At 33.1% G+C, this 20,041-nt stretch overlaps 3 protein-coding genes across 4 annotated transcripts; 1 reads left to right on the top strand and 2 right to left on the bottom strand.

Annotated features, from left to right (window-relative positions):
• The first annotated feature begins 7,663 nt into the window (after positions 1-7,663).
• LOC122293299 (pectinesterase 2-like) lies at positions 7,664-11,182 on the top strand. Its single transcript, XM_043101831.1, has 2 exons — positions 7,664-8,657; positions 10,258-11,182. The coding sequence occupies exons 1-2, from the start codon at positions 7,793-7,795 to the stop codon at positions 10,944-10,946; spliced, it is 1,554 nt and encodes a 517-aa protein (XP_042957765.1). The 5' UTR covers positions 7,664-7,792; the 3' UTR covers positions 10,947-11,182.
• Positions 11,183-13,811: 2,629 nt separating this feature from the next.
• On the bottom strand, positions 13,812-16,104 carry LOC122293435 (plasmodesmata-located protein 8). Of its 2 annotated transcripts, XR_006237275.1 has the most exons (4): positions 15,209-16,104; positions 14,583-14,690; positions 14,294-14,450; positions 13,812-14,143 (listed from the first exon to the last, which is right to left on the bottom strand). XR_006237275.1 is itself a non-coding variant. In XM_043102010.1 (3 exons), the coding sequence occupies exons 1-3, from the start codon at positions 15,969-15,971 to the stop codon at positions 14,446-14,448; spliced, it is 876 nt and encodes a 291-aa protein (XP_042957944.1). In that variant the 5' UTR covers positions 15,972-16,104; the 3' UTR covers positions 14,199-14,445. The 2 variants fall into 2 exon arrangements, 1 of the variants encoding a protein (XP_042957944.1); XM_043102010.1 differs by lacking the exon at positions 13,812-14,143 and having other exon boundaries at positions 14,199-14,450.
• Positions 16,105-17,891: 1,787 nt separating this feature from the next.
• On the bottom strand, positions 17,892-20,041 carry LOC122294697 (26S proteasome non-ATPase regulatory subunit 2 homolog A-like). The gene is made up of 6 exons (XM_043103615.1): positions 19,980-20,041; positions 19,101-19,197; positions 18,452-18,598; positions 18,277-18,381; positions 18,055-18,195; positions 17,892-17,969 (listed from the first exon to the last, which is right to left on the bottom strand). Exons 1-6 carry the CDS (start codon positions 20,039-20,041, stop codon positions 17,907-17,909), a joined length of 615 nt encoding a protein of 204 aa, XP_042959549.1. The 3' UTR covers positions 17,892-17,906.

The following is a 20,041-nucleotide window of genomic DNA, read 5'->3' as shown; positions in this document are numbered from 1 at the left end:
TTCGATTATAAAATTATTAATTATATTGTAAAGTAAATCTAATATATTACATGCATCCACATTATAAGTTTGTAAATTTAATTTTGTGAAAAAAATTTATATGTGATTGTAGCACTTTTCACGCATACACACATGTTAGGATTTGGAATTAATAGAAGAATGAAACGTCATCATAAAACTAATGAAATCAGCAGAAATTATCCAGTACCCTATATATATATGTCGACCTCAACATAACAGCAAGATTTAACCTATACTCTGAATTCACCTAAAGCCATTAATTATGTATATAATATGGATGGACAAGATTATATATTAATTAATATATATTATGTTTACTTTTGGAATAATGTTATATATCATGACTGGGTATAGGCTCTCATTCCACTCTCATTTCAGTATTGTATAAGATAAAAAATTATATAATAAAAAATTATTTAATAATGATAAAATTGTCATGATACTCGATCAAATTTTCATTTATGGCTGCTATACCGAACCAAGGAAATTAAGTTATCATGAAGCGTTAAATTGTACAAAAGTCAACAAGTTATAGGTGTTGATAAGTCTATACCATCCACTTGTTCGTACGGTTTTGAATGGTCGAGATCAAAGCTATGTCTCTAGATTCAATAATACGAGTCAAAATCAGGAAATTAAAGGTCATGACGTTCGTCATAATGGTGATGATGTGAAGGCATGCAGATGATGCTTATCAACTTGAGCTCCTATTATTATTTCTTTCTTTCTTTCTTTCTTTCTTTTAGCGATCTATGGTCCCTCTTTTGATTACGTCCATCTCCAAGCATGTCTTTGGGTCAAAGCTGCAAATGCAAGTAACTTCAGCTAGCAATTAATTCTTCATTTTTTAAAATTTAAACTAGTGTTTGGTTATTTTTATTAATATTAATTATAAAAAAACACTAGATATATTTATATATGCACCAGATCTAATAATATTAGATACAGTTCTAAAATATATATAAAATCTTACACATTCATTTAAAAAATAAAAATAAAATGAAACCCACTTAATTATTGTATAGATCATCATGCTATATATTATTTTTGGACTGGTTCAGAAAAAATGTACCGAATTATTTTAAAATCGACTTAATTAGTATTGACTTTATAAATTATATATATATATATAGGCCTTCCATTTTCATGCTTAATTCCTTGTACAATGAAATTAATAACTAATTATTAGTTGATCGATCGATCCTAAAGAAGACTAGCAAATTGTTAAACCTGTTAACAAATACTCGATATAGCCCCTAAATCATTTTAATTCCATTAATTTCTCATCGAAAAATTATTGGATTATTAAGGTTTGCAAGTAAACGAGTCAAGTTCGAATATTTATGCTTATTATAATCTTTATTTTATAATATATATATATATATATAAAACAATATCGTTTAGAGCAATCCTAGCAAGATAGAGTTCCAAGAAAACGCAATATATATTGAGAGAGATAATTTGCTACTCATTATCCCCATACACCATATTTATTTTTAATTTTTGTTTTATTTTATTCTTCCTAAACTAATTGATTACTTCTACTTATCATCCATACATCACACATTTAGTAAGTAATATATATATATATATATATATGTGTGTGTGTGTGTGTGTGTGTGTGTGTGTATGGTGTGTGGTACTATAGATGAGGATGATGAATATAATTTTTCATATTGAGAACTTGACACCAAAGAAAATTATATGTAGAAGAAGATAAGAATGAAAGTGTTGCTGTTTCTTTTGACCAGATGACAAGAACGTAATTAGAATATTTATAGAAAAAGACTTTATCAATCATTCCTATTGATTAATAGGGCAAGCAAGAAGTCCCACTTGCTATTAACATTCATAAGCATATATATATATATATATATATATAATCATGTGTATGATAATGGTTCAGATGATCATCTCCTTAAATATTGCTCCTCCAAGTGCCAAGTGCATCTCATGGTGTCCATTGCCCGTGTGACGTATGGCCGGCCACCACTAGGCTGAAATGTTACTAAAATTTCTCTTCTAGCTACTTCAATTCAAGACATTCTTATTATATATTTAGAAGAATTCATCTCAATTTTTTTATTTTTAATTTTTTTATCAATCACTCAAAATTTTGGATTGACTTCAAGTTCTTGTAACTTGTATATATGCATGTCTCTTTCAATTAATGGATCTTAGTATATATTTAAAAATAAATAAAAATCAAAACCTAACCATCTCTATATAATTGGCATAAAAATCACACCCCGATCGAGATTATGAAAAATTTAAGCTTTAATTGAGCATGACTTAATTAGTTTTCTAGTTCTATCTTTTGGCAAGCTTATTATTTTCGCTATACAAAAGGATTACGCATAGATTCACACACAATCAAATGGCCATAAATAATATTAGCAATCAAAGTCCAGACCTGATCAGATAGACATGAATAATTGCTAATTATTCTTGTCAAATTTTTTAGTGAAATTAGATAGCTAATTATTATATGATATGTTCCACGATAATAAGAGTATTAATATATAATGCTACGAACATATATATAGTCTTAAGGTATGCAAATTCTGTGCACCCCCTTTGAAAAAAAAATGGAATCCACCAATATTGGAAATATAATTTCTTATGTATGTTCCAGATTTTCCTAACTTTTTTAAAAACAGTGCGCGATTCTTATACACTCTAAAACTGCAAATATTATTTGATATCCAATAATAATGTTGAATTAACGGTTCCTTCAACTATGCCGGTTTCCCACTAGCCTTAATATTTACGTGTAAGTAAACACATAATTTTTTCAAACATCGTTTTCTTTGATCGTTTACTGATGATATTCGAACTGATCTGATCTTTTAAGTACTTAAATAAAATTCATACATTTACAACTGATGATTTTTCTTTGTAATTTCTTTTTAGCTTTGAATTTTATTAATTAATTGCATGGTTTTTATTATCTCCAATTAGTCATGTACATATTTGTTTGACCTTTTCATTGTGGCATAGGATGGGGCTTTCTGAAGGTTTCAAGATTGATCTCATCAATTTTTTAGTGATGTGATTCTTTTCCGACGTGTAATGAAAACGTCCACAAAGACAGGTTCTATCCATCTATGATCTTTTGAAGCAGCATGATGAGATGATCATGAAGAACTGGCCATGCATGCTGAGTTCGATCTAGCCATGACCGGCCAAATTCTAGCATATTCGACATTCTTTCTTGACCACTGACGTCGTTTAATGGAAATTCTTATACAATATTATGGTAAAAGTATTCCAAAGAACTTAAGCTGATGAAAAGAGATGGCAATCGAGTCTATCGTCTCCACATACGGCTTTTCCTTTTAGGACGTACATATTGAGTCAAATTCTAACACGTGAAATATTTTATTAATATATTAATAGAGTTAGAATATTTTGGTATTATATTTAGTATATCTCTAATTAATATCAAATTAAATTACTAATTATCCTAAAAGCTAGCTAATCGGTAGTTTAATAGTAATTAAATGCTGGGGTAAAGCTATGTTAATTGACTGATAAATCAGGTAGATCAGCAGCCTGCAGCATTTCATGAGTTATATATAATATAATAGCAAGTACTTCAGAAATGCACGAAACAGATAATCTTGTTTATTAATTAGTAATAAAGAAAAACTTTGATGTTAGATATCCATCCATATCTAAAGGCAGTATGCGTGTTGATCAATACTTAAAATTCTATGCAGTGAGCGGATAGGAATTCCGATCATGATCATGTAAATTAATTAATCAGATCATGAACCTCTGCAATATTCATTCATTAGACAACTATTAATATACCCACTAATTAATGTTGCCTTGTAGGAAATGAATTAACTAATTAATTAGCTATATATAGGAAGGCAAATTCTCTTTGTAAGCTGCCGGTGTACTGTAAAGCACACCCTCCATGAACGTTGTTGACATGGCAAGACTTAATTCGTAAAAAAAAAAAAAAAAAAGATTTAAATTTCTTACAAATTAAATCATGTCATGTCAATTGTGTACGTAAAGATCATCAGTATATGTATCATCCACGCTGGCTTATAAGTAGAAAAACTCGTGTAGGGATATTTTCTTTTTTAAAATTATACCAAACTGTATTTTATGGTACTCATCATCCTAATTCTCAGCATCCTCCCATTATCCTATAATTGACATTAGATGATTAAAGATTATTTGTTATATTTTATTTGTAAACTTATTATCTAATGCCACATCATAAGATGATGAGTAGATGATGAGAATTATTATGATGAATATATTTTTTCTATATATAATCACTTACAAATCCTTTTACAGTATTAACACCTTAAAAGGATGAGGATACATACTCGACACATCGATCAGTCTGCAGCTAGGCTTTGTTCCAATAAAGGAAAGACAGGATGAACTAAGAACAAAGAATTAATTAGTACTTTCTGTTGAGCCAGATTGGAATTAATTAATCTAGGCGCCATACCATATAATATACATGATATATAATTAATTTCCTCTTAAGTAAGCAATAACAATACAAGAAAAATGGACTTTTGTAACTAATTTATAGCAACAAAAAGACTATTTTTATTTTGGTTGCTAATAGTCTTTTTGTTGCTATAAATACAACCAAAATAGCATTTTCGTTGCTATAAATTGGTTACAAAAGTCCATTTTTCTTGTAGTGTAATAATTAATTACATGCAAGAGTAGTAGTGCATGGTAGATTCATTGACTGCGTCGGAATGAGGCCATGAATTCATGATTTGCTGATTCGTTTTACTTTTTATTCCATCCATAAACATATAGGGCCATGCAATAAATAAATAAACCAAGAAGTAATTAATGCCATATAATTGGCGGGAGCAGCTAGCACTATTAATATGGTTGTTCGGCGAAACGATTCAATTATTGAATTAGTCTGGACCAACACTAGTAGTACGAGTTGCATATATTATATATATATATATATATATATATATAATAAGATCATAGCTCAGATCGATGTTAGTACTACACTTTAATCATATATATATATAAGCTCAGGCAGATCGAATGCATGCATGATCATATCCATGACCGTATACATGATTAATCTAGCTAGGCATATATATATATATGCAAAATGAATGATAAATAGAGGAAATTATCAAAAAATATAGATCAATTACCTACGCTTGGGTGCCTAGCTAGCTATACCCCTCGGATCAAGAAGGTTCTAATTTCAAGCTTTTGTTCGAATTTGAGTGTTTTAAATGGGAGAAAGATAAATATATATAAATAAGATGGATCTTTTTTTTTTTTTTTAAGAAGAGTCGGTAGCCACACACATAGTAGCTCTGTCTCAAGTTTATTAAAAAGAACCTCAGTTAGATGGATCCTATATATAAAATTTACTGCTTATAATTTAATCATATACGAGTACTAGTAATAAATTATATAGGTCATATATACTAATTCATATCATGTCTATTTGTGCATCCACTACAAGAAAAATGGCCTTTTGCGGCCAATTTATAGCGGCGAAAAGACTATTAGCAACCAAAATAAGGCCATTTTTCTTGTAGTGATCAAGTTCATATCATGGATATTTTTTTTTTTATAATGATATATGATCTCTCTGCTTCCGGTACTTAAATTAATCCTCAAATCCAAACAACAACTTGAGAGCTTAATTGTTTTCATTTTGTTGCATTCTTTTTTGTTTTTTCATTTGTTTTTTTTTGCACTTAGACATGAACTTCTTGCACTTAATCTACAACCAATGACGAATGATCGATATAGGAGTACGTACGCAGCAAGGCATAATTAATTTGTAGTTGAGTAAATGATGTAATTCGTGTGTGTGTGTGTGTGTGGTGTACGTGCATGTAGCATGAGAATGATAAGTAGAATTTGTATATATATAGATATTAAATGCATGGGGGCTGATACAGTAGTACTAGTACTTAATCAAGAACCAGTTCAAGATAAGGATCGAATTATCAATGGCTTAATTGGAAGGAGTCAATGATTTGCAATTAACAGTTTAACCACAAGTACTTAACTCGTTTGAGAACAAAAAACAAACAAACAAACACCTAGGTTGACGATCGTCGACCGAGGTTGTCATAAACCAATTAACCATGGGATATAATTAATTATAAACTAATAAGTAGTACCATATATATGTAAACATGAATAATTCATGATAAACGTCGTCCAATGGTACAAGAAGGCCGGCGTCTATGGTGTACGAATCGTTAATCAAAGGGAAATTGGAATTTTGCCATGACCATTAATACATTACATTGACCATCCAATTCAATATGCATGCATGTGAGAAAAATTCAACTGGTAATTTAAGAGGTTATGAGACGTGGCTGGTTTTTTCAGATTAATTGGCTCCTACGTCGTCTGTAGTTTTTGAAATAATGCATGCATGGTTTTTGAATGCATGATACATGCAGGTCAGACTGTCAATTAATTCTAGAAACTATATATATATATCATTATTCGTTTACAACTTTTAAACCTATCTACCTTCGAATGATTGAGATCGAGCCTTTTGACTGACTCAATAATAGAATAATAATATGACTAGTAGTCCTGCTTTTCTCCTGCAATTAATGGCCGAGTACTGCATGTTGTTTACGTAATTAAAATTCTCTTGGTTCCAAAGAGACAGTAACAAAAAAAAAAAGAGTCATCAATCAAAATATAGGCCAGCCGTGTATTATTACTATATATTATAAATACCCATACCAAGTGGCCGTGTTTGGTTGAAAAAACGAATATATATATATATATATATATAAATGCATGTTGTAATTATATCGGAGAATCTAGTCATGCATGCATGCATGCCGACCATATAAAACCACAGATTATATTTCCCATCAACAGAGCATCACGAATTCACCAAAAGCTCTACCCCGGATTTACTTGCAGACCTGCACATATGTCTGCGCAAGCAACGCGTTTCTTCCCTGCAGGTATATATATATATATATGTCCATGGATTTTCTGATCAGGTCAACACATCTAAAGTTGGTCAAAATTAATTATTCCTGATTGGATGGATAATACCATAAAACATGGTAAAAAATATTATTATTAACATACATGTCGTCTCTCAAACATATTTGTCCTTAACGTATACCTCGATCCCCTTTCTCATGTGGTAAGTGATCCCATGCACCATATGATCATATGAAAGCTAGCTAGAAGAGAATTCGATCGATGAAAAAATGGATTATTTTTAGAGTTGAAACAACGTCAATAATAAGTACCCCAGATTGTTATGTACGCTATATATATAATTAATTTCATTTTGAAAAATTATACATACATAGATCGAACTACTTCCAATAAATAAAATAAAATTTTATGTACAGTTATTTTTATATTTTCTTTATATATTTTATTAATGTGATTATTTGCATGACTTTTTTTTAATATAAAATAATTAGTTTAATTAATTACATTAATATAATACATAAAAAATACATAAAAATAACCGCTGAACTCATAAAAAAAAATAAGGAGCAAAGTAAGGGAATAAAAAGTTGTGAATACCATCAATTATAATATAGCTAGGTATAGTACCCTTAGTTTGACGACTTTTCGTGTGTCACCTCCTCTATATAAAGTAGCCCTTGGATGACACCTAAGCCCATTCAAGCCTCAAAAGCACTCTCAATCTCTCAGTTTAAGTCCATCTAAATTGTCCATTAATCGTCCATCCAATTCTTCCAATACCTCCCCTCCAATTGAAAGGCCAATTAGTACGTAGTACATGATGATGGCACTTCGAAAACTCTTAACGCTTTTATTTTTGCCTCTCTTTCTCTCTACAACCATTTTTGGCTACTCTTCAGAAGATGTGAAGAAATGGTGTAGCCAAACCCCAAACCCTATGCCATGCGAGCATTTCTTGAGCCAGAAGTACCCCAACCACACCCCCATCACGAAAAAGTCAGATTTTCTCGAGATTTCAAAGCAACTTGCCCTTGAACGTGCCACCAAAGCTCACACCAACTTAATTTCTCTAGGCACCAAGTGCCAGAACACTTTTGAAAAGACTGCATGGGCGGATTGCCTCGAGCTCTACGAGAACACCATCCTCCGGCTCAACAAAACAGCCGACCCTAGCTCAAAATGCACCCAAACCGATGCTCAAACATGGCTCAGCACGGCTCTAACCAACCTCGAGACGTGCCGAGCCGGGTTCATCGAGCTGGGGGTCAACGACTATATCTTGCCCCTAATGTCAAACAACGTTTCGAAGTTAATCAGCAACACTTTGGCTACGAACCGTGCTCCATATTCCGAACAAAGCTACAAAGATGGGTTCCCGACTTGGGTCAAGGGCGGGGACCGGAAACTCCTGCAGTCTTCTTCTCCGGCTTCTCAGGCCAACATCGTGGTGGCCACAGATGGATCAGGAGATTATACGACGATAAAGGATGCTATCAGCGCAGCGTCAAAGCGATCGGGAAGCGGGAGGTATGTAATATACGTGAAACAAGGGACGTACAAAGAAAACGTTGAGATAAAGTTGAAGAACATTATGTTGGTGGGAGATGGCATAGGAAAGACGATAGTCACAGGGAGCAAAAGTGTTGGAGGAGGTTCTACGACGTTCAAGTCAGCAACTGTTGGTAAGCAATTAATTCAATTTCCTTGAATTTTGTTCACTGCCAATAACTTCTGCTTGAGTGTGCTGGATAATTTGGACTTTGAGAGACATGGCTTAGAAAATTAGTTCAGAGGGGTGTGAATGAGCTAAGAAAAACGTACGTAGAACTGGATAGCTAGCTAGCTAGCGTTCACAAAGATGAAATAATCAGCTAACGCATGCGCAAGAAACCTTATTAACAAACTTAAAAACTATATTATTACAAAGGGACTATGTGAGCCTTGTGTATTCGAAATTTGTATAAATTATTATTTTATATAAAATATATAATATACATATATATAAATATATAGACCGGTAGGGATGAGATTTTTGGAGACCAAAATCTAGATTTACTAAATGAGTAATACTATTTGTAGCACTTTATACCAAACACATCTAATATAGGCTATATGGTATAATTTGATTTCTAAGATTTAAATTTTATAATTTATATTTCAAATCAAATTATATCATATAAATAGTATGTACGTAAAGATTTTTAAATAAAGTTATTCTTATTAAATACAAAATTAAGTGCTAGCTGTGAGTAGTTCAGTCCACATGCATGAGTAGTGCTACTATTATCTATGCAAATATATAAATTTTTCTAATTTTATTTTTTAATATTATTTTAAAGAGTAATATTATGTACAGTTGTGGAATGCATAAATATCATACAGTCGCTTTGAAAACGAGTGAAATTTACTATTAAAAATTAATTTTTTTTATATAAGTCCCGTACTTTTTTTTTTTTAAATGACCGTGTACTCTTATAATTGCAAGTATCATTTCTCTACCGTAAAATTAGTAAATTTTTGGATGTTGGGACTTGAAAAGGACGATTATAAAGTACTAAAATTTTCTGTTATATAAATTTACCTTATATATATGACCATTAAATTATTTTTCTTCATGTTAAGCATGCTGCATGCACATTGGAATTAGGCTAGCTTGACGATAGAATCTCTCAAGTCTACTTGCACAAAGTTAATTGCTTGCGCATGAAGCTGAGCTTTTTTCTTCATAAAAACGACAGCTTAATTTATTAATTACTGTTCTGATAATACTCAAATAATTAAATACACAAAGAGAATTTGCATGAAAGTCAAGGGTCATGATCAAGAAACTGAACTATAAATTATAGACCTTTTTAATTATATATTATTTAAATAATAAAATTACCATGCCAGCTGGATAGTAGAAAATGTCATAATATATATAGATATAGATATATAGATATAAATTTAAGGGTGCAAAGGTGCTGAGTCGCAAAATTCAGAGCTAATTAATATATATTAATACGGGTAGGTTTGACTTTAATTGGTCAAGCTGATTTTTGAAAACGTGTACTGTTTTGCGTGTGGTCATCACGATCATCATCTCGAAAATGACAAGATACATAATTAACTACCGCCAGATAGAACCTGTCTGTAGCTCTATGGACGAGAGAATTTCATGTTTTAAATCTCGATCGGATGATCCTAATTTTCTGCCAATACTATATATATATATATTATATATGTGTGTGTATGTATGTACACACCATCTACGACGTAGTATAATTTTATATATTTTTGCAGCTGTCGTGGGAGATGGATTCATCGGCCGAGACATCACAATCCGGAATACAGCCGGAGCAGCAAATCACCAGGCCGTGGCCCTGCGTTCAGGATCGGATCTCTCGGTATTTTACAAGTGCAGCTTTGAAGGATACCAAGACACTCTTTATGTCCATTCCAACAGGCAATTTTACAGGGAATGTGACATTTATGGGACAGTAGACTTTATCTTCGGAAATTCCGCTGTTGTTCTACAAAAATGTAACATCTATGGACGTTACCCACCTAACAAGACCATCACTGTCACTGCCCAGGGAAGAACTGACGCTAATCAAAACACTGGGATTTCCATCCACGATAGCACAGTCACAGCAGCTTCTGATTTAAAGCCTTCCCAAAGCTCGGTCAAGGTGTATCTAGGGAGGCCATGGAAGGCGTACTCACGCACAGTGTTCATGAAAACCTATCTAGATAGTTTCATTAACCCTGCTGGGTGGATGGAGTGGAGCGGTGATTTTGCCCTCAAAACATTGTATTATGGGGAATATGCCAACACAGGGCCAGGCTCATCCACCGCCAAAAGGGTCAAGTGGCCAGGCTACCATGTCATTACTAGTGCATCCACGGCTTCTCAATTCACCGTAGCAAACTTCATCGCCGGCGGTTCCTGGTTGCCAGCCACCAACGTTCCTTACACAGCCGGTCTCTAGCTTGCTGGTTGGGCGCGCGTAATTTGGTTGCAAATAAATTGTTTAATTCACGTATGCCTTCAAATAATTCGTTTCAATTATTGTTTCAAGTTGTACATTAATTCTTAATAACCATTGAGGTACTAAATCGAGTTCCTCCTGGTATGAAAATTGTGAGTTGATTGTTGTACTATTTAAAAACGAAGACAAGGCAATATTTAAATTATTAATTGGAGTATTATACATCATGTATCAAATATTGTACTCAAATATATATGTTGCTTAATTTATTCATTAATGATCATATATATCTCTTGGTTTGAAAACAACCTGATAGATAATTAACACTAAAACCGAGTACATACGTATACGCAGGATTCAAACCGTGTCCTGAAACTACTCGATAGGCAATTAATAATATTTATGGATATTAGTCAAGAACTAGCTATAGCTTGTTCATTTCTGATCAGCTCATCCAACTACTTAATTATGAGTACTACTACTTACCATATAATATATGTTTTTCTTTATAGAATTATACATACATACATGTATACATACATATAGTTTTCTGGTTTTCTACATGAAAGAGAAAAATTAATAACATGTTTTGCTACTCACCATCAGTACCACATATATACTACACTTTTTTATTATATTTTTTAATTTTTAATTTTTTTGGTTTTATTATTCGTAAACTAATTAAATTCTTTTACTTATCATCCATACACTACACATTTGGTAAGAGAAAAAATAAATAAAAAAATAAAAAATTATATGTGTTACTATGTGTGGTATGTGAGGATCTTGATCATGAGTAGAGTTTTTCAACAATAAAAAGCTATGTCCATAACTTTTTAGGAAAAATATTAGTCATCGAACAGTAAGCAATTAATTCATTGTACTTAATAATAGATGTGCGGATGAGAATCAAAGACGTTAACGTGAATGTCCAGACCTTCAAGCAAACGTACGCGATAAATTGACCTTAATTATAGAATAAAAAACCTCATGACTTATCTCCCCATCTTAAGAGAAAAAAAAACATGCATGCGTAACAGTCCACACCTACGTACCTATAACCTATATATATATATATATACATAATATATACATATAAGCAAGAAGTATAATAACTATGTATACTGCATGAGTTCCTTTTCTTTGACTTAGAACACAATATGGTGATCTTAGCTTTTTTTTTATTAATTAATTGTTTGAAGTTCTGACCATGAAATAAAATCATGTGAATAATCCGTACGTTCTCTTCTTTTTGAAACAAGAGGCAATTATGGTTAATTATGTCAATGCTTAAAACAATTATGTCTTCTCCATATACTTACTATATATATCTTTATAGTCATCAGTAATCTTAAACTAAAAAAAAAAGTAATAATACAGATCGTATCTCAAAGATCGCATGCTGTCGTTCTTCTTCAAATTTTGTTATTTTATTCCTTTTAGTCTATTGGCCGTACTTCGCCGTAGACCTAATTGTAGTTATATATAGGCCGTTATATACAAATCAGGGAGACATGCAATCTTTTTCATCAATTCAAAACTTGTATAGGAAGTTTAACATGAGAGACTTTGTCCCTTGATCTTTTCCTTAATCCTTCTGTTGAGAATTGAGAGTAATTGAGTTTGTAGTAATTGGTGGGCCATTAATTAAGAATCCTCTTCGATCGGCTAAACACTATCATTACTCATAATTAGGTTATATATGTCATTCTGGACTTTAATTTCTCTATTGCATACCATTTTGGACTTTCTTCTATTGCATGGTATGAAATAGAGAAAGTCCTAAACATTATTCAACCCTCGCGCGGATGCATGCATGGGTCCAACATAAAGGAAGCAAGTTCAAAGCTGATTAGTACTGTTAATCTTTCAACAACAAAGGCGCCGCCCTTCCGAGGTCGAACCATGTCTGTCGCAAATAAATGTTGTTTTTCATCTTGAATTTTATCATTCTTAAACACGTACGTATAGTAATTAATAAGTCATATATATTTTATCATTCTTAAACACGTACAGTAATTACTCATTTAGTAATTAATAAGTAATTTTATCATATATATTTATCTATAAAAACATTTAAAATGCGTCACACTCAATCGATGTGGACGTGTCTAAAGATGATAAAAAAGCATTCGAGAAAAATAAGATAAAATTATTTATGACGCTAAAGATCATAGACTATATATATATAGTGGATATTAAGGGGTTGATATGTTCCAAGGTCTCCCAGATTATTCAAACCATTGCAATCTTGTTTTAAATTTGCTTTCTCTCGCTCTAATCGATCGGCAGTTTTGTGGGCTCCCATGAATCATGATCTTTAATAAATTAGTCTATGACCCAATCCGTCTTAATGATATGTGTCGTGGGTCAAATAAGTTTTGTGGGCTCACTCTTTTATCCTCAGAGGAATTGGGGTAAGAAATATGAGGGAAATCTACATTAAACATAAACTATATGAGTTTGGTTATACAAAACTACTAAACAAAAAGAAGAGAGATCAGTAATATTAGATATAATTTTAGGGCATGCAAATTCTAAACATTCATTTTGAAAATAAAAAATGAGGTTCATAATTAAAAATAAGGAAAATGCTTGGGATCCGACTGGAGGATCCATTTTTTTGTTTTTTAACTTAGTGATTAAGAAAATAATTTTTAATAATATTGTGAATTTTTTTCTTTTCCTAAAAATATTTAAGAGTGTTAAAAAAATTATGTAAAAAAAAACTATAAAAAAAAAGTATTAGCTGGATGAGGTAGCGGGATCCCTAGCACTGCCCTAAAAATAAATGATTAAACAAAAACTATATGATCTTGGTTAATATACAAAACTACTAAACAAAAAGAAGAGAAATCAGTAATATTAGATATAATCTTAGAGCGTACATAATAGATCTGGTCTCAAATTTATAAAGTTTTTTTCAAAAGGAGTGGATGACTTTAAGTTTATATAAATCATTTACATAATAATCATGCAGAATTTCCTAACATAATAGATCGAATATATAGAAACATGACATATAGCTTCAGAAAATTAAAAGTGGTACTTTAAGAACATTATATTGAAAAGTAGTACCGACGGGATTTTGTTGGATAGCGTGATCAAGAGAATGGAATCGGCAGCCCGTCTCTTCTTTTGTAAGTTAATGGGGATCAGAGTGTTACTTTATACCAGAAGATAACATCCAGCGTCACCTTTTGTGCACAATCATTTCGAATTAGCAAGAAAAAATATTTAAGAAAAGAAAGAAATTCAATCACAATTGCCAAAAAGTAAAGTACGAAGAGAACTTAAATAGTAGTGTCACAAGAATAATACGATCGATGATACAAAGATTTGCCAACCTTTGCAACATGGGTTATCACTGGCTGACATGAACAGGAATCGTCGGAACCGACCGCCATCGTCCAGTTCAGTTTTCAGGCCTAGTGAGAATTAACCAGCTTCGATAATTAACGGAAAGAAATTAATTAAGCGGGCCATATCTTCAATCTCCTTAACCTGTATATATGTTAGATATATTAATGAATATTGCTCCTAATATAATCAGTACCATTTATGTACGTTTTATCAAAAATATTTTAGTTAATAATAAGCAAAAGATTTAGAATTAAAATAATTAAGAAAATTTACCCATGGTTCTTCGGCAAATTGAGAGAAGAACGATGAAAAGGGCTACACCTGCTAGTATCCCAACAATAATTGCTACTGTTTTTCCCACTTGATCCTCGTTAGAGGAATCTACATGCAGTTCAGATCAAAAAGTAGAGGTAATAATTAATATTGATAAAAAGATGAATATTGGAGATTAGGCAAGTTGAAATGGGTAGATCAATTGACTCGTTGGTGGTCTAAGAATAAAATAAGAGAACAAAACCTTTTGCAACCGAAAAGATTAAAAAACTTTAAAAGATGCAAGAGAGGAAAGGAATGGCACTTAGAATGGAGGTCCCCCAAAGCAGCAGCACAAGTTACCAGTGCCCCTTAATGCTTTAATACATAGAAAGATAACATTTTGACAATTGGTTCTGCAAAAGATTTCAAGATCTCTCTCTCTCTCTCTCTCTCTCTCTCTCTCTCTCTCTCACACACACACAGACTTGTAATGATCTATCTAATTAATCTGTGGCTCTAATTTATAAAGAGGTAAAATGACAGATAAAAAATTTTTCCTAGTTTTTTCCTTCAAAAAAATGGAAATGAAGGTCTTCCTGTTTAATAAGAAATGGAGAAAGAAATGAGTTGCTAGCTGCATGTACCTGAAGAGGCATCATAGTAGCCAGATGCCCAGTACCGAGCATAACACTGCGCCAAATACACGTCCGCTGCAGTAGCTGATCCACATACATTCTTCAACTTTCCAACAGCATCCGCAAGACAAGAAGAGCAATCTGTTGGGTTCAAATCCCCCACACACTGTGCAAAACCTTGCACTGAACCGAAACTACTCACTCTAAATCCAATGGCCCCTAGCAAATCAGCAAGAACGCCATCTCTACGCCTAAAGAACTCAAAATCATTGCTTACACTTTTACTGCACTTAGTATGCCTAAGACTTGTGTCAAGCTTTCCCAAGAAATCAACATGCTCATATCTTATGTAGCAGCCTTCGAGTTGCAGAGAAGCCCCATAAGAGTATGGACAGACTAAGGCTATTTGACTTGCTGCACTTTCAATGCATTTCGAACAGTCAAAGATCTTCAAATCCCCCCTGCACTGGTATAAGCCAGTTATGCTACTGTCATCGGGTGTTGTGGAGCTTCCATTTCCTGCAGCGAAGCTGTTGTAAGAAAGTTGAGAAGACGAGCTGACTGCCGATGTTAGAAAAGAGTTGAGATTTCCTTCAACGGGTGAATTGGGTTGGTATTTTTCTTGAGAGCAGCCTGCATAGATGAATGTGTTGATTGGGTATCCATGGCTGCTAAGAGAAGATAAGAGAGAGAATAAAAGAGAAGAGAGTAGTCTCATAACCAAGATCATGGCTTGGCGAGTACTGAAGTGTAACTCAAGGTTTCTCAGCATTTTTTTCTCTTGTTTTTTTTCCAATATTTGGCCTAATTGGCTTGCTTTCTTATGGTTTTGTGCTGGTTTTGAGGTGATGGTGAGAGACCAGTGGCTGCTTTTTGGTCTTTCCTGAATTCCCTAGCGGAGCCTTTGTTCTTCATGGAACAACTTGTACTGTTGTACACAGTTAACAGCATCTTTTTCTGATCAACAATATTCTACTTTGTCCTGAAAACTAATCTATAAATCAAGATCATCAACATAACTACTTTTAATTTTGGCCAGAAACTTGATTAATATGGCATTTGATTATTTAAAACATGATAAATACTTTAACCACGAAGATATTCCATAAAAATAAAATCATAAACTAACTTGACACTGTGTGGTACATTAGATTTTTATTGTAAAGTAGACTTAATGTACGTATCATCGAAAATCACATCAGTTTATAAATTTATTTTTGTGAGAATTTTTTATGCCTATACACTTCTCTTAAAATATTGGACGGTTATAGGTCCGGATATTCAACTAATTTTGGCTGATGCCAGCCTCCACATGCCCAAGTTAAAAGGCAAGAATATATGCTAATTATATTGGAAGTAGGGCAAGTTGCTCTTACAGCCAATAGATACCAAGCTAGCTTTCATTTTGGAAAACTAAGAACAATATTGAAAGTCTCATAAAGCATCAGATGGAGGAAAAAAAAGAAATACATGGTTGAAGATCCGAATGCTTATCTAGAAATTTAGTGAGAAGCTAGCTATAATATGCAACTCATGAACACATTCGACTAAAAAATTGGGAGCAAATTACCTAAATCGTGAGAATTTCTTGTTTAGTCTAGCATGAGTTTTGGCATATATAAAGGGTCAAAGAGCAATCTTCATATGCATATCCTTGTAAAAACATATGTACGCTCGTACATGAAGGGAGCTCTATAATGCTAACTATTGTAACGAGTAATAAATGTTGTAAGCCGGCCTACTTCATGCGTTTTCTCTTATCAGATATTTTTTAAGGAAAAATCTAATTACAAGCACACTTGTACATTAATATATGTATTAATTTATTGTGATTAGTCAAAAAGTAGATTTTATCACTACAAGAAATTAGCCCTTTTGCAGCGGTTAAAATCGTTGCAAATACATTCAAAAAACGCTGTAATTGATCAATTGCAGCGTTATTACCCTCCTTGCATGTTCGACAGTATAAAAGTGATATTTTTAATCAATAGCAACGTTATTGAAAAAACGCTGCAAAAGACTTCATTTGCAGCGTTTTTAAACCGCTACAAACTCACTAATTTCACGCTGCAAAAGGCCACCCCATGTGACTGCCATGGCGCTACATTTGATCAATTACAGCGAAATTTATCCTTGCTATATCATTAAATTTCGCTGCAATAGCCCCCAACAACAGCAGCGCTACATTTGGTTCGTTACTTTTGCGATTTTTTGCAATACTTAAAATCGCTGCAATTGATTTATAAGCGCTGCAATTTGTATACGTCAAAAGCAACATACCATTCTAGCGCTGCATTTGACACTTTTTGCAAGGACGAAAATCGCTGCAAAAAATAAAAAGCGCTGCAAATGCCCAAAAGCAACGCTTACTTCCTTTGTTGCATTTTGCATTTTTTTCAAGGACTAAAATCGCTGAAACTGATGATTTGCAACGAATTTGGCCTAGTTGCAACGACTAAAAATCGCTGCAAATACTTAATTACGAAATTAAAAAAAATAATTACTACTGAAACATACAGTTTCAGTAATTAATTAATCTGTATTAGAAGCAAAGTTAGTATATCTTCTAGGATTTAATTCCCTTTACTTAATAATAAAAAGGGTACATAGAAAATAACAACAAAGTACCCAAGGATCCTTACCCAAGTCAAATTATAAATTCATTTACATTATAATTTATATAGACGGAGGGGTAGCTTGATACATTTTAAAGTACTGCTAAAATTTCTAGGATAGTCTTATCTACGTAATCACCTAGAAGTGCCAGAGCCTGATAAAAGAAGCAGAGTAAAAAATGAGATACAATTCAAGATCATGTGTTCTCTGTGCAAAGGAAGATATTTAATAGAACTCACAGGATCACAATCATTCTTGATGCCACAGTTCACAATCCCAACTCCTAATAATGCACCAGAAATAACATGGTTGTCACTTAGGTGGAAGTACTTGTCAATTTGGGCAAGTCCAGCGTCAACATCCCACAGTAAAATCATACTCTGTTATGACAAGAGGAAATGAGAATCCAACTTATAGGTTGAAGAAGTAAGAAGAGATAAACTGGGCAGTAAAAGACATACAAGACTTGCTGCAGCACTAGTCTTTCCATGTTCCTTATTTTTGAAAAGCCAGTTGGCAGAAGAGCCACCACTAGAACTGTCTGATGGGACTGTCATTAACTTATCCTGCAACAAAAACAATCAATATCACAAAAATTCACACCATATGTTATTTCTCAAGCCTATAGCACATTACCTGACCAAAGCCAGCATTTACAAAAGCATTAACAAAGGTGGCAGCAAGGTTCTGTCTAGCCGAGTCAACACTTGCACCAGCACTAGCACGGCCTTCAAGCAAGTGTGCCTGAGAAAATACATGAGAAAGCACATTATCAAAAGGGAACTCACATTTATCTTAACACATAATGAGCACCTAGAACATCTCTCTCTCTCTACTCTTTTGGCTCTTCTTTTCTTTTATACATTATATTAGGGGATGATGTCACATCAGGAGATGATGAAATGATGATATTAAAAGACTTGCATTCAAGGATTTCTTTGCAATTAGATATTAATAATAAATGAGTTTATTAAGAAAAAAACTACATATGTAATGCGCAAGAATGAACAAGGAGACCATCAAAAACAAAATCTATTGGCAGCAACCACTTCTAGATGGTGCCATAGCGTATTGGAAGAATCATAATTGACCAAAATACATCACCAGATACATAGAAGAACTACTCGATGAAGATGCTTTTTCAACAAGGAAACAGAGAAATCACAGCAATCACCCACTAGCTTTCATCTTAACCTATAAGCAGAACGTGGTTTTCACTAAAATGTGTGTGGACCTCTTAAAGAAAGAGCTCCACATAGCATGAGCTTCTTTATTTAATAACTACCCTTAACAGTATATCTCCCAATAGAATGATGACACCATTCAAGATGAACTCAAGATAGGAACTTTCAGCAACAGTTTTAGCACTTTCTTCAAGATTTCTTAGCCCAAAAAGAATTCCTTAGAAGATCATATGCACTTTTGCCAAAATACACAAAGTACCATAAAAAACCAGTGGAAATCACAAAAGCACACATGCACACTTTTGCCAATAAGCCCATTATGTGCTTTTTTAGTGAGCTTAAATCGCAAAAGCACACTTCTATAGTTTCTTGAAAAAAAATATAAAAACATCAGTCTTAAGTATTCTGGACCATTCATTTGCGGTACAAATAAGAACATACAGTATTCTACATTGTAAACAATATAACGAGGAAAAAATCACTTTTTCCTCTCTGAACTGCACAGCAGCACAACAACACAACAATCAAACAGTCTCTTGGACCCCCCCTCCCAGTGTGTGTGGGGGTGTGGGTGCGGGCATCTGTTGAGGTTCCATTGTCTCCAAGATACCCATTCCTTCTATTTCCCAAGTGGAGAAGTGTTATAAGCTTTGGATGAAAGCCCTGGCAAACGTCGGCACTAACTCTAACTGACCTAAGGTAGCAAAATTCCTTGGCTCCCCATTCCCAAAACTCATTCCACCTCCCTTTTCTTTCAAGAAAATGATTCTCTTTCTTTCCATTTCCTTTGTTCTCTCTCTATTTGGTTACTGCAAAAATGATTACTTGAAATGGGGTACAGTTGCTAGAGTTGAAGAAATATGATGTAAAGAATGAACTAAACAAGCACTGGTGATGAATTAATAGAATCCCGGTCAAATTAAGTATGGCCATTGCCTTCATTATGCATAAAATAAGGGAATGAAGGGACATGGGAATACCTTGGCCTCTCAGACTTAGAAAGATGCTTAGACATTATGGATGCCTGCAATGAACCAATCAT

This window comes from Carya illinoinensis, chromosome 14 (assembly GCF_018687715.1).
Source record: "Carya illinoinensis cultivar Pawnee chromosome 14, C.illinoinensisPawnee_v1, whole genome shotgun sequence".
NCBI lineage: Eukaryota > Viridiplantae > Streptophyta > Magnoliopsida > Fagales > Juglandaceae > Carya > Carya illinoinensis.
Note: the sequence above shows the minus strand (reverse complement) of the source record. Positions and strands in the feature narration are given on the sequence as shown.

What these genes read in the sequence shown, in the direction of transcription:
- LOC122293435 (XM_043102010.1), bottom strand. Translation starts at nt 15,971, where the DNA reads ATGCTGAGAAACCTTGAGTTACACTTCAGTACTCGCCAAGCCATGATC. An exon ending in CTACTATGATGCCTCTTCAG is followed by an intron (nt 14,691 to 15,208) that starts GTACATGCAGCT and finishes AACTGCATGTAG; the next exon opens with ATTCCTCTAACGAGGATCAA.
- LOC122294697 (XM_043103615.1), bottom strand. Translation starts at nt 20,041, where the DNA reads ATGATTGGTTCATTGCAGGCATCCATAATGTCTAAGCATCTTTCTAAG. An exon ending in TGGGAGATATACTGTTAAGG is followed by an intron (nt 18,599 to 19,100) that starts GTAGTTATTAAA and finishes GATAAATGTGAG; the next exon opens with TTCCCTTTTGATAATGTGCT. An exon ending in TCAAGAATGATTGTGATCCT is followed by an intron (nt 17,970 to 18,054) that starts GTGAGTTCTATT and finishes TTCTTTTATCAG; the next exon opens with GCTCTGGCACTTCTAGGTGA.
- LOC122293299 (XM_043101831.1), top strand. Translation starts at nt 7,793, where the DNA reads ATGATGATGGCACTTCGAAAACTCTTAACGCTTTTATTTTTGCCTCTC. An exon ending in GTTCAAGTCAGCAACTGTTG is followed by an intron (nt 8,658 to 10,257) that starts GTAAGCAATTAA and finishes ATATTTTTGCAG; the next exon opens with CTGTCGTGGGAGATGGATTC.